The sequence below is a fragment of the Taurulus bubalis genome, assembly GCF_910589615.1.
Source record: "Taurulus bubalis genome assembly, chromosome: 8".
NCBI lineage: Eukaryota > Metazoa > Chordata > Actinopteri > Perciformes > Cottidae > Taurulus > Taurulus bubalis.
Window position 1 is genome coordinate 17,718,871 of NC_136596.1, and position 14,719 is coordinate 17,733,589.

At 40.6% G+C, this 14,719-nt stretch overlaps 2 protein-coding genes across 3 annotated transcripts; one reads left to right on the forward strand and one right to left on the reverse strand.

Annotated features, from left to right (window-relative positions):
* Positions 1–2,207: 2,207 nt before the first annotated feature.
* LOC306740687 (4-galactosyl-N-acetylglucosaminide 3-alpha-L-fucosyltransferase 9-like) lies at positions 2,208–2,867 on the reverse strand (the record flags this gene model as incomplete). The annotated part of the gene is made up of 1 exon (XM_079222916.1): positions 2,208–2,867. One exon carries the CDS (start codon positions 2,865–2,867, stop codon positions 2,208–2,210), a length of 660 nt encoding a protein of 219 aa, XP_079079042.1.
* Positions 2,868–8,812: 5,945 nt separating this feature from the next.
* pgam5 (PGAM family member 5, serine/threonine protein phosphatase, mitochondrial) lies at positions 8,813–14,630 on the forward strand. 2 transcript variants are annotated; one of them, XM_079222452.1, is made up of 6 exons: positions 8,813–9,242; positions 9,416–9,591; positions 9,818–9,943; positions 10,667–10,755; positions 12,617–12,750; positions 13,127–14,630. In XM_079222452.1, exons 1-6 carry the CDS (start codon positions 9,016–9,018, stop codon positions 13,275–13,277), a joined length of 903 nt encoding a protein of 300 aa, XP_079078578.1. In that variant the 5' UTR covers positions 8,813–9,015; the 3' UTR covers positions 13,278–14,630. The 2 variants fall into 2 exon arrangements, with proteins under 2 accessions (XP_079078578.1, XP_079078579.1); XM_079222453.1 differs by having other exon boundaries at positions 12,620–12,750.
* Positions 14,631–14,719: the final 89 nt, after the last annotated feature.

The window sequence follows — 14,719 nt, forward strand, 5'->3', positions numbered from 1 at the left end:
AGTGGTTGTGTTTCCGGTCAGCTGTTTGTTCTCGGTGGATGCTTGGCTGGACGTGACTGTGGAGAAACTCTCGATTGACCTTATAATGATTTATTCACACGACTATTTTGATGTCAAAAAATCATAAAACATACATCAAAGTTGATATTGGCACTGTGAGCAAATCTCGATCACAGCATAGACACAACAAATAATACTGAGCAGCCAGTTGGTGGCAGTATGACAACCACTTTGCAGTTTGGGCCCAAATATTTACCTCGCTATTGCCCAGGAATAGCTAAAAAAAGACAATGGCATCCGAACCGTAGTTGTGTTGCTACTACACATGCTCATTTACTAATGATATTCTAACAAATTGTGGAAATCCTGCAATTTCCCCACTATAAAGGATTATTTTATTTTACCTTACCTTAAGTGATGAAGAAAAATAAACCCATATTTCATTGCATCATGATGCAGGGACAGATATCTTGTAATTTTGTGAAATTTGTATTCTTTTGGTCTTAAAAGCTGTATTACAGTTGACATATGTATGTGCTTTTTTAAGTTACAGATAAGGTATGCTCAATAAATGAAGATGTCACTAGAATTCCAACTGTATAATCAGCATTTGGTTTAGCATTATATTCATATTTAAAATGTTTTTTTAATGCTATATTTTTATTGTTTTTAGTAAGTAAACATCAAAGGAGGAATTCAGAGTTTTCAGAGCTGAGCTTATTTATTGTCATAAATGAAAAACAACTAATGTATTATTAATGTACACTGTAGTGCACGTCTCTACACACTCTATGACAGAGGCAGAGAGCATTCTTAACAGAATCATTGATGGAGATTCAGACCTAGTACTGTTGTACACTACAGTGCACATGTTGTAAAATTGTAATAAAGTAATGGTTTGAAAAAAAAAAATCTTTGCTATGTGTTTTTTTACCACCCCAACACTTAATTTATTAAAAAAAAAGAAATTTGTATATTTAACACCTTTTTCCCCTGGGTCTCAGGAGGATAAACCATGTGTGACATCTTCGAAATGTGAGCTGTGCTCTCAATGTTTCAGTCTTATACAATAGCTTATATAGTCAACTCCGACCACAGTGTTCACACACAGCACAGTGCTATAAGATTCTTTCGATCAAAGGGTCTACATTGTGATGATAGAACAGGTCAGATGTTTAATGAGTATGACAGTAACAGTGATGATGGTGCAGTGATGAATAGCAATGAAGGTAAACATAGGAAGCACAGGTAAGAATAAGCCAACTGTTTATTTTTTAATTGTGATTATTTATTGACTCGTGATTTCACTCTTCTACGTAGGAATGTTTGGTTCTAAAATGACACAAATATAACTATATACATGATGTATATAACTAGGTTACAAATTAACCATGAACATTAAATATCAGAGAAAATAAACAGCATTAAATACGTCTGTATCAATAACCTAGTTCAAAGACACAGGTAAATATAACTAAATGGATGGTTTAAATACACATATACTGCCATCTACTGGTAGAAAGGGGGGAATACCTTTACTCTGCGTCTCTTCATAAAGACTGTTCTGCGTCTCCTCAAAATCTATGTAAGCCCGTTTCTGCGCTGTGAAGTCATAATTATGAGATAGTAGCTCATAATTATGAGCAGCTCATGAGCTCATAAGTATCTCATGATTATGACTTATCGGAGCTTCATTTTTTCATCACAGTGGCAAAAACGGGCTTCCATAAAAAACAGCCCAATACTGTGGAAAAGTACAAGAGTGCTAACAGCAACAGCTCTGCACACAAAAATGACTTTGATTAAACTATATCACTTGCCTACAATCCTTCTATTGCCTTAGCTTTTATTTTGTCAGACTCGTGCTTCCGGATCGACTGCCTTGCTTTGCGTCTGTCTTCAAAAGAAAAAACAAAAGAAGGATTTGCAAAAAACAAAATCGGCAGTTATTTGAGTTCGGTTTTCTTATTTGGGTTAGGGTCAGACGGAAAAAAAATAAAAAACGATCCGTTTTTAAACCATGGTATTTCTGTATTTTCGTTTTTTCAACTAAACTATTAGGTTCGTTCGAGATAAGTCAGTTCTGCGCCAACTTGATCCCGACTTGCTCTGTACTGTTCAAGGGTTTGCCGGCAACAACACCCTTGAACAGTACATTATTGACATACAGTACTACCTCTCGTACCTTATTGCTTAATTATTAACTGTTAAAAAACTAAATATAATTGAACCATTGGAGAAGAAAAATCCTCGAAATGAATGAAAGAATCACGTGGGACATGTTCCTCATACATTTGTCTTGAAGGGCCCAGAGCTATGGGTACAGCTCCCATTCTCATAGGACGGAACAACTTATCTGTTATATAGTCTCTGAAGATGGAGTTTTCAAAAGAGAGGTAGAATTTACAAGTCAAAATTATTCTTGAATATTCTTCGGGATTTACTCGTTTGCCAAAGGCCCTTCCATCAGTATGGATCTCCACGTGTTTCTTCAGTTCATTGTAGAACTCAACTCTCCTGAACCTTGCTTTCCAGTTGCTCACAATCCAACACACCAACTTGTCCTTTGCTGGCAATTTAAAACGCTCATCTTCAGATGTCAATGGTTCCATATATCCATAAGGCACTGGAATATCTGAATCAAGGTGATAGTTGCATGTCAAGTTGAATGCTTGATTACATTTAGAGATTGGAAGTGAGTTCTCCGGTGACTCCATATTAAACCACACCCATTTCTGAAAAGGGAGACGTGGCATTTTAGGGATATTTGCTACCAGTTCTTTATTTATGTTCCTTTGGTGGAACAAAACCCCGTTGGATTTATTATAAAGAGTCTTGTCATCTGTTAAAATTGCGTTACTGGACATCAGACCTGTACATGGGGAAAATGCCGATAAAGCACAGCACCACTAAGCTGCTGAAAAGGCTGCGCAGGACATGGCTCACCTTTGGAGAGAGAAGAGATCCGTTGATTGAAGACAGAACATTTGAATGGACAATGCATTGAGTCGTCTGACTGGAAGCAAATGATTTGCGAAACACAGGTTGTCATTACCGCTAGATTTGTCAAAACTCGTAAAAATAATCGCAAAGTCTCTGAAATTTTCTGGCATCAAACAAAATGTTAAATTATCAGTACATTTACAGAGTAAAGAATAGGTTCGAAAGCTGTTTATGATGTATTGTATTTCTCCATTTTAAAGGTTGTTCGACATAAATACATAATGCATCTCACAACACAGCAAAAAACTCACAGCAAATCCATGTACTGATCTGAAAGTGGCCCAGTGGCGGCCGGCCAATAGAGGGCCCCACCTGGAGCCAAAAAAGGCTCACGGTGGCGTTCCGTCAAGGAGGACTGTACGGTGTTTCTCAAACGGCAAACCCTGGATCTCTCTAGAAATAAAGGCCCTCCTCAAGGAGAAGAAAAGGGTCTTTAGACCTGGCAACAAGGAGGAGCTGAGGACTGTGCAGAGGGAGCTGAGGATGAAGATCAGGAGGAGAAATATTTCTACAGGATGAGGATGGAGGACCAGCTGCAGCAGAATAACACCAGCGAGGTCTGGAAGGGCTTCAAGGCGATGTCTGGGTACAAGGGGCCCAACCAACAGTGGGTGAATGATCTGAATTTATTTTTTAACAGATTTGACCAACCATCCACCCCTCCCCGACCCAGCCCTCCCTGCCTACCCCATCAACTACTTTGCATTTAAAAGATATTAGTTTAACTTAGTGGAATTAGTTTTGAATTTTTTAACTGCAAGTGTTTTTAAGGGGTTTTGTTTTTCAACTTAAAGGACACAATAAGGCTTTCTGGCTCCATTCACGCCCCGATTAGGGTCAATTAAGGGAATTTAATTGTAGGTTCATAATATACTGAAAGTATATCAGAGTTCAACAACTATCCTTTTTTCAATATATATTAAAGACATTCTTTTTTAATATATTTATTACATTTCAAGGTTAAATTATTTTTACTTTTCAGTGAAACAACTTGAAAAGAAACAACAATATGACATCATACATAATACACATTTAATGAAAGTTTCTGACATTTATTTTTAACAAAATTACATTTTATTTATTTAGTGATCAACTAAAGTTGATCACTCTGTATATAAATCTCTTTTTTTAACAGTTTAAGCTACAAATACTGTTTAAAGCGCCCCTTACTGTGTGTTTGGTCTCTGCGGAGCTTCAGGTGGAGGAGTGTAGTGAAATGATCCTTTGTCGACTTACGTTAACCTGCTGCCGGTTGCAGTCTTCAGCCAATCACAGCACAGACACTGTCCTTCATCAAATACTTTTGCACTTAAAAGACATCACAAACTTAGTGGACTTAGTTTTTGTATTTTTTAATTAATCCAAGTATTTTAATGATGTCTTGCAGTTTATCAGCAGGAATCCTTCTTCTAAGGCTACAGCCACACTATTAAGATTTAATACAAACAGTGAAGCAGATCAACTGGTTCAACTGGTCCCATCAGTGAAACAGTTCTACTTCATTATTTTATTGTTAACACTATGGAGTCAAATCTAGGTCAAACGTTTTGTTCATTTGAAAAAAAAGATTTTGGACCCTGAAAAATCAAGTTTTGAAGTTGAACTTTTGACAAATTCATACAATTTTCAGTTTACAATAACATATTTTATATTTTCAATTTTCACTCTTTTTTTACAGTTTTGCGTCGCAATCAACTGTTAAACAGCATGCGCAGTTACAAAATCCACAGCCCGCCACTGATGAGATCTGTGCGGCCCACATCATCCTCTGACAGTGAAAAACAGTCCTTGAACTCAAGTAGCAGCTGCCACAGCATACTTTGTTCACTAGGAATCAGACAATCACAGGTTTTCTGCCAGACCTCCCTCACAGCCAAGACTCTTTCCACGTCGTCAGGTGGAGAGGTGTTTGTCACCTGTGTGTGTGAACTTGCAGCTGGCCGAACAGTGGCGGGTGGTGGGTGCAGCTCAGTGGCTGGTAGGGTGGAGGGCGGTGGAGGTGATTTGTTTGAAGGAATGCAGCTGGAAGCAGCAGACTTTGTTGTCTCAGCCGTCAGTGTGGCAACAGTGTGGGTCACAACACAGCCAGGCCGAGGTGGCTGGCGCCACATCTGGATGAGATACATACCAACAGTCTCCTATCCAGGTTCAACCCAGCGCCACTGGTCGCTCCAGCTGACCATCAGGATCCTCCGGTGGTCAGGGGGGCCCTACTTGATTGGAGAGTTGCGTAGCTTTGTTAATTAAAGGGGCCCCGGCTTGTTTCCGTTATCCGCGGTGGTACGTGGGCAGTGTCGGACCAGGTGGCCAGGCGGCCCATACCCCCAGGTCGTGGCTTGTCCTGCCTCTCGTCTCTCAAAGTGGCAGCCCTCACAAGCAAGGTTAGCTTCCTCATCCAGGCAACCACTTTACCCAAGGCGCCAGCACACAGCATCTCTCTCTGTAGCTGACTCCAAAGCCTCCTGGAGCGACCCGGGGTGAGCCAATAGTGTCTGGATGCGCAGGTCAGCTGGCAGCAGGGCGCATGAGAAGAAGGGAAGTTCATAGATCACGTCAAGGACAATGAACCAGGAGGAAAACCTGAAGTACTTATGTTTGTTTTGTTTAATGACTTTTTGTTGGAGTTAAATTTACCTTTTGTTACGAATAATCTGAATACAGAGTTAAAGAAACCACTGCGTGTCGTCTTGATCTGTGCACCCACGCCTCACCCCACGATCATGACCTCTCAAGACATCACAGTATTCAGAAAAGCTTCCCAGTTGGATTCATCGTCATATCTGGGGGGTCTTCATTGTAGACGGAACAGCTTCTCTGCGTGTCTCAGGGTGCTTAGTCATGTCCATTTCTGCGGCCGCAGTCATTCCTGTACGCTGTTAAACCAAATAAACGGTTCAACAGAAGATGGTTGTGTCACTAGCCTGTATGTTTCAGCGTGTTCATCGTAATCACGCATGTTCGGAATGAGGACTGCAGGTTCTCTGATGTTGGCCAGTGTTGTGTGCTTCTTTTAACAGTCTTTGTTTGTGTGTTACACAATAGTCATACCTTACATTTTATTTGGATGAAAACATAAAGGCAAGGCAAGGCAAGTTTATTTGTAAAGCACATTTGAACAACAAGGTGATTCAAAGTGCTTCACATAAAACCTTTAATAAAAGAATCAAAATATAATGCAGAAGAAAACAAGATTCAAAAACATTCATTAAAACATTCAAAAAGCTAATCATTTTATAGAAGTTGCAGTGCAGTTTAAGAAATAAAATGCAGTAGTGAGATGCAGAAATTAATTAATAGTGTTGAATCTGGTTCAATTAAAGGCAACAGCAAACAGAAAAATCTTCAATCTGGATTTAACGGAGCTGAGGGTCTCAGAGCTGAAGCTTTCAGGGACCTTGTTCCAGATAAGTGAGCAGAAAAGCTGAGCGCTGCTCCACCATGTTTAGTTCTGACTCTTGGAACAGAAGGTAGACCCGTCTCAGACGACCTGAGGGGTCGGGATGGTTCATAAGGTAGCAGCAAATCACAAACATATTTAGGCCCTAAATCAGGAAGCCAGTGCAAAGACCTCAGAACGGCAGTGGTGTGATCCACTTTTCTGGTCTTAGTGAGAACTCGAGCTGCAGCTTTTTGTATCAGCTACAGTTTTCTGATTGACTTTTTACAGAGACCTGTGAACACACCGTTACAGTAGTCAAGTCTACTGAAGATAACTGCATGGACAAGTTTTTATCTAAAATCTGTGGCTCATGGGGAGAGTGGTCGTCATGACACCACAAGGTAGCAGGTTCGATCCTCAGTCTCCCCATAGTTCGCATGTCGAAGTGTCCTTGAGCAAGACACTGAACCCCCAGTTGCTCATGGCAGCACACTGCTCCTAAATGACTTAGGATGAGTTAAATGCAGATAATAATTTCCCCAAGGGATTAATAAAGGATCATTTCTTCTTCTTTCTAAAAACATATTTTATGTGGTTGATAATACAAAATCGTATTCATACAAGGCACAGTAATGTATTTCTGTTTTTTGTCAACGCTCCCTGCTGCTCTCGTCTACATTCCAGGCAAGGTGCAGCTCTTTTGAACGAGCTGCACCTCTTTGTTTTAACGACAAACCTAATCCCAATCTCCACCCTTGGTCAACAATAATCTCACGAGAAATCCGTGAGGGTATAGGGCTGTCCCACTGTCAAATCGTCGAGTGCTTGAGGGCTCACTGGTAGACATTTTGAGCCCTTTATGAATCCTTTCCGTAAGTCAGCATTAGATGCCGACTTTGCTCAAGGGAATTACCCACAGTTCATAGCAATGTGACGTTAAACACGCAGTTCCCAATGGAAGAATGGCGAAGTAAAAAAAAAAAGGTAAACAAAGACGCGTGGCCGTTTACCCCGATAAAATACCTTTACACTACAACATTACGGATTAAAGATGTAACATAAAAACACATGAAATCCGAGGAATGCAAGCAGAAATTTTGTTTTGACAAAAACGAATAAATAGATCATTTAAAATGACTTCTCATCTCGTGAGGAAGATGTTCAAATCAGTGAATATAAAGTATAAAATAAATACACAATTGTAAACAGTATTTTGTTATGTAGTCACGTGATATGTTGCAGGAAAGTGCTGTCCCATTCATATTTACACCAGTTCAAGCCCTCACAGCCTCTCACACTCAACCACTTAACAGGTGACCTCAGTAAATCCAGGAGGGTTCAGGGTTTGAGGGTTTAGGGGGGACATTGGGATTGGGCCTTTATCTCGTTTGAAAAAGCTGCGCCTCGCCTGGGATGTAGACGAGAGCAGGCGGCAGCAGCAGTGGGCATATATGTTGAAGACAACTCTGTCTACAGATATACTGGCACTCAAACCATTTTACTGTACCAATTAGGATATTCTTCAAAGTAAAAGTCCTACATTTTTAACGAGAAACTGGTCATTTTTTGAATGTTTGAGGTACTGTAAACATACTTTCCCCAGGAGTTCCAGGAAATGACTAATGTATACGTGTTCAGGGCGTCTCTGACTTCACCTATACTAGCAATCAGACAATGTTACTGTACCAATTAGGAGATTTTCCAAAGTACAGTCAAAAAAGCTAATTTTTCAATATTTGAGGTGCTGTAAACACACTTTTCTCAATAATGCCACCCAAATGACTACTGCATATATGTTGAAGACATCTCTGTCTACACATATATAGAAGATGAAGCAATTTTACTGTACCAACTAGGAGATCTTTCAAAATAAAAGACATTTTTGAGGTGGTATGAAGATATTTTTCTCAATAATTCCAAGCAATGAGTGATGTACATTTGTTTAGGACGTCTCTCACATGTAAACACATTTAACCGATCTGGTTCGGTTGAATGTGTTCACCGTTAATGTCAATATATATAGGTGCACTGAAATTTCAGCGTCTGCTGATTTGACTACGGAGATCCGAGTGTCCGCAAAACGAGATTTACCGTAACTCCTCGAATATTTACTCCATCAACGCCGGCGACAGAGAGTTGCGCTCTTTTTTTTACGTGTGATAAGTGACTGACAGGCTTGTCCGTCCAGGGCGGGCCCAGCCGAGTCCGAGGGCGGGCCCGCCCCCCCAAGGCCCGCCCATAGCGCCGGGTCTGACTCTGGTTCACACTCCAGTGCAGTAGGTGGCGGTAATGCACCTTTTGCCGGATGCCATCCGCCATAAAATCTAAAAAGAAGAAAAAGAAGAAGGAGCAGAAGAAGAAAGCCACAGTGATGTTTGTAGGAAACTGCTGATTGTGTTAGCTTAGGTCTCTTGTGTGAACGGTCATTTTAGTTTCCAGATAAGAGCCACCGCCCTGTGCATGTTGTGGCACAGAAAACGTGTTTTGTATCCCTTGATGGAGTCGGATTTAATAGCCAAACGCCGTTAAACAAAGACATACGGGGAGACATCGTTAGCGGCAACACCTTCGTGACGGTAAACCAGTTAAGCTCAGCTAACGTTGATTAGCTAGCACTAGTTCGCTTCTCCAGGATGTCGTACAGGAAAACTTTAAAACTTCTGTGTGGGTTCGCCGGAGGCTCTGCCGTCCTGGTGCTCGCCGCCGCCGGGGACTCCCGCGGGTACTTCGGTGAGCTGCGGGGAGAGGCGGCCAGTCGTTGGTCGAGATTTACCGTCCTTCAGGCGGCGCAGCCGGCGTGGACACCTGCCAGCCACACACCGGCACCGACAGGACACGCGTGGGACTTTAACTGGGATAAGTACGTGTCTTTACGCGCACTGTCCGAGTATTAGAACACTGTCAGTTGCGTTGTTTCTCCTGATCCTCATCTTAAATCATATTGTGTTCACTCAGTTTTCCCATCCCTCAAATTAACCATGACAGACAAAGCCACTTAATCTCGAGATCACCTCATCTCACCCTTTTGTTCAGGAGAGACCCATCTGCACTGACTAATGGGAAGAAGACTACTGCTCCAGCATCTGAAGACCCCAGCTCCGAGCAGGACAACAGTAAACCAAAAGCAACACGCAACATCCTCCTCATCAGACACTCTCAGTACAACCTGAGCGGCACCATCGACAAGGAGAGGATCCTCACTCCATTAGGTACTTGTTTGCACTCAAGTCACCTGCACAATTGAATAGGCCGCAGTCTGGAGAATCATTTCAGTCAAACAGGTTCACAAGTACATAATGATGCTTGGAACTAGCTCCAATTAGTGTTGATGGTATACGTGCATGCACTGTTACAATCAATGCTCGTAGTCCGACCCACATCTTTTTTGTGACCCACAGTCGCATGTTTAAATGGCCGTTGTGTCTCTCTTTCCAGGTCGTGAGCAGGCTGAGTTCACGGGCAAGCGGTTGGCAGAGTTGGGACTCAAGTATGATGTTATGATCCACTCCAGCATGGCCAGGGCCACAGAGACGGCCAATATTATCAGCAAACACCTCTCGGGTACTGGATGGATGCCATATTTCCTTTTAGAGCTGCACTGTCAAACACACTTTTTTTTTCTTTTCTTTTTTTTCTTGCAAGTTTGTAATAGTGTGGAAAGTACATTAGTTAAAAGTTAATTAATTATTATAAAGTGTATTTGTGTGGCTCTAAGCACAGTTTCTAGTAGATTCACTTGGATGCTTTTTATATGAACAATAACAGTCATTAACGTTCATGGTACAGGTGTAATGTTGCTTTTCTGTGAGCTATATATCCACAGTCATCAACAGCAGTGGTTCTTAGCTATCTTCAGCAAAGCTACTTTAGCTGAAGATGGCTAAATTATATACCATATACTTTATCTCGTATTAATTTATTAGTTCTGATTTTGTCTTTTGAGTTGATGGGGATATTTAGTGTAAAAATATGGAGTTTATTGGACAAATGATGTGATTTACAAGATAATTATACACCTATGTAATGCCAGCATGTATATTATTATATATTTGTGTCCTAGATATCCAGATCTAATTGCAGTATTATCCTTATGCTTTCAATAATACATTTTCATACGTTTCTGCTCGATGCAGGTTCAAGTTGTTGGGTTACTGGTTTTATGTTTATCGTTGTTGTACACTGTCACTTTTTTGTCTTTTGTGTGCACAAATTAAAGCAGGTGCAGGTGAACATCACACATGTATATTAACATTTCTTCCTGCCCTGAATGCCATACGGGTCTAGGAGTGGATCTTCTGAGCTGTGATCTGCTGAGAGAGGGGGCACCTATCGAGCCCGTTCCACCCGTCACTCACTGGAAGCCCGATGCTGTGGTGAGAGAAGATGCATGGACTCTACCTCTAGAGCGGGTGGAGGCCGGATTTTCTATCTTTGCATATCCTTGTTTAGGTATCTTTCTGCCCATGTGTATGTGCAGTCCCGTGAAGTGCTTGTTTAATCAGCCAATCCATCAGTGCACTGCCACAGGAATGTGTCCTAGGAAGAGTTAATTTCCAAAATGCCATGTTTAAGGGGTTTGGCAGCTGAGGAAAAATGTTTCTATTATATTTTACTAATTTAAATGTACATAACCAGTTAGCGAACGTTACTTTTGGTTGACCCGATTGCCGAAACGTACCCCAATGATATCTAGCCATGCAGGTGAATTATGGTTTTCTTCAAACCATTAGAGAATATTCAATAGCTACGAAGTGGGCCTTTCCAGAAACACGGTCCTGGTTCCTCTAGCTCAGTGGTTCTCAACTCGTCTGGCTCCGGGACCCACCATCACCCCTGAATGACAAGCCGCGACCCAAATCGAAGAACATTCTCAACTTCTCAAATTTATTTAATGACAATATGGTGCAGTTTGAACCTGAGATAGTACAGAATATGTGTGCCAACACAAAAACAAGTTTAATGATAAACCAAAACGACCAGCTGGTGGCAATGCTAGAGAAGGAACTATTCCCTTTTACACTCAATTAGCTGCATTTGAAAAACCCCAAAGTGCATCCTCAGGACACAAAGTATTACAACACACATAACAATTCAGAATCTTCAGCCATTTTTAAACAGACTCAACAGCTTTCATGCACAAACAAAAAAGTTCAACCACTAAGAAGTAGTTTCAAAGACTAAAATGACCTAACTTTAACTGAGAATACACACTCACCGAATCTATGACAAACACTTTCTATGGAAAGTCACTGTCTTGAGGAGCAGCTTTTCCACAAATTCAAAATAAATTAAACAAAAAGTGCAATTCAAAAGGATTCACATATACACAATTAACTTTTCTTGTGATTACCTCATCAGTAGGTAAATACTAAAAAACATTGTGCTTTACAGAAAATTAAGCAGCACTCAATTCTCCTCACGACCCCCGAGCTTTTTCCTGTCATGCCGGCAGTGCCATCAGTTGTGAATTTAAAATTCAGTAGGCTGTTTAATTTAATTATCCTAAAAACCCAGAGTCTCCCCCATATCAGGATGGTTTGACCCAACCTGACACACGCAGCTGAAAACATGGAGGGACAAGTGCAAAACAAGTTGAAACCAGAGCCGGCAAACAAAACGACACTCCGCTGCATAAAAAAAAGTCCCTTCAAAATAAAACCACAGGATAAAGAAAAGAAATAAATATTAATATTTATTTTATTTTTTTCCCAGGCAAAGGCCCGCGACCCACTGAAAAAGGGTTGGTCGCGACCCACCAGTTGAGAATCACTGCTCTAGTTAATGCTTACACCCTGCTACCTTCAGTAAAATGTAGGAACACTGTTGACTGTGAGGATTATGGATTATCCATAGTTACCAGGACACTTTCTAAAAAGAATTGCTGATATTGTTACTGAGTTTTTTTTATTTTATTTTTTTCTCTGGAAAACTTCCTTCCCAAAGAAGAACGTAGATCATGGTAGTCTCATGACAGAAATACATAGTTAGACTGTATTTCAATTCTATAAATACCCCGTGTAAACAGTTTCTGCCCTCAGTGATTCAGTGCTGATTTAGCTTTAGTATAAGTAACATTTTCCATATAGTTGGCCTCATTTTGGAACCAAACTCTTCATATATACATTCCCTACAATGCACAGCAGCATCATCAATTGACTCTGTTTTGATTGAGGGGTTCAAACAGAATCCTTTCATTTGACAACTTTAGCTTTCAACCTCTCTACCATCCTCCAGCAGTACCACGAAGATGGAGCGCGCATTGAGGCAGCCTTCCGCCGCTACATCCACCGGGCTGACCCCAAGCAGAAGGAGGACAGCTACGAGATCATCGTGTGTCATGCCAATGTCATCCGTTATTTTGTCTGCAGGTTTGTGTTGCTGGCGGACCTGGTGGCCCGGGCTCAGCTGAGGCTAGAGTGTGGCCTTCTTGCTTTGCTAACCGTTGTGTTTTTCACAATATATTTTTTATTGAGTGTGCGCTTCACTCTTGCCATTGTGCTCTTAATGGACTTCTTATAGGAAAATGTTAATGTTGACATTCTAGCTGCCACATAAAAGCGTTGTGCATTTCTTGTTGACTGTGCATCTGATTAAAAAGGAAAATTTAGTACATGTAGTTGGTTATGACACGGTTTTAAAATCCTCCAAATGACTACTTGTAGGACAAGATGCCACACATCAAATTATTTGTGCGGTGTAAATATAAAGTTGCTCCCGTGCTCATACCTTTTTTCTTCTTCTCAGGGCTCTACAGTTTCCTCCAGAAGGCTGGTTACGTATGGGCCTGAATAACGGCAGCATCACATGGCTCACCATTCGACCAAGCGGCAGGGTGGCCCTCAGAACTCTGGGAGATGCAGGATTCATGCCCCCGGACAAACTTACACGGACCTGACGGCCCAACACATGGCAGGTTTCTGGGACTCAGATGCCTAGTCAGTTGGATGCAGGGTCAAAGCTCAGTTTTCTCCTTAAGTGTCTTGAAAATTACTTTTGATGTTCTTATTTTGTAATTGAACTACCATCATCGAACGAGAGACTCTGTGGTTGTGATTACTTCCGTGCCATAGAACGCCAGCAGAAGTGTTCAACAGCTGCTCCTGAATGTAACTGAGATTTTTTTCACGAGTGACAGATTTTTAAACCCAAAAAAAGTTGTATTTGTATAGCTGTTGTAAATGCAAATCTTGCTCTTGGCATTTCATCTATCATTACAGTAGGCTGAAGTGTGAGCCTTATTGTGTTGTATGGTGCAGCTATAGTAAATAAAAAAAAATGATAAATTCCTGTTTGTAAAATGTATTTCCTGAAATTAATTGAAATATCTCAAAAAGCACATACACATTAGCAATTAAGTAGGGGTGATGTTTTATTGATTAGTTGAATGCAAATGAGGTCTAGACATACAGAAAGAGAATTCACCATGAAAGTTAACTTTTAATAAAGCACAGAATGCTAAAAGCACAAGAAGCATGTTTAAAGTTTTTTAGGTGCATTTTTGCAAAGACCCACATTCATAAACATTCAGAGACCAGAATTCGATCTGTTGTCATCTGAGAGCACAAGGATAACAATACAATCTTCTCAGTGAAGTAGTTTGTGCTCTCAAAAGGTTTAGTTCACAAAAAAATTGTACATTCAGAACACTTGTTTCTCTCAACCTAAGTAGTGTCAATCTGAATATTGAAAAGGATTGACTTTTGTGTCCCAGACTTATCTGATAAGCCCTCATACAGCAGTGAATTCATTCCTAAGTAACAATTTGGATACAGCAGGTTTTTGTACATTCATATTCCACCATTAAACATGTTTTGAAAAAATGCAAGTACCTGCCATGTGTACATGAGTTTACTGAAAGCCAATTTGAACCATTGAAGACATAACTTCATGACATAACTTTAGGCATTAAAGCTATATTAAGTGCTAGTTTTGAAATGAACACTATAAAGTGAGTGATCGGTTGTGAATACTGCCGATCCCACTGGGAATCAACTTCCAACTCTATGCAGCTCTCATCTAATCAGTTGGATTCTCTGTAAGCGTAAGGCAGTTTTTCATTAACAAGACGTCAATAATAAGCTAATAAATATTTAGTTGTGGAATCTTTCAGTCCCCTAGTGGTTAGAAATCACTTAATATAGCTTAAAGGTGGTCTCAGACGTGGCAATTTTAGGTTTAGCCCAAACAAGACAAATTTGACACTTTCCAGATGAGTGTTTTTTTTATATTCATGCTCACACTGTGGGAGATGCTTGTGAATTAAAGATAATTCAGAGAAAAAAAAAAATTGCACAGTCTAAGGCCGCTGGTTGTGGCAGAAAGGAAAAGTCAAGACGT

Excerpts from the sequence above, each read along its gene's own strand:
- pgam5 (XM_079222452.1), top strand. The coding sequence starts at position 9,016 with ATGTCGTACAGGAAAACTTTAAAACTTCTGTGTGGGTTCGCCGGAGGC. Across the intron at positions 9,243-9,415 it reads TGGGACTTTAACTGGGATAA|GAGAGACCCATCTGCACTGA; the intron begins GTACGTGTCTTT and ends CCTTTTGTTCAG. Across the intron at positions 9,592-9,817 it reads GAGGATCCTCACTCCATTAG|GTCGTGAGCAGGCTGAGTTC; the intron begins GTACTTGTTTGC and ends CTCTCTTTCCAG.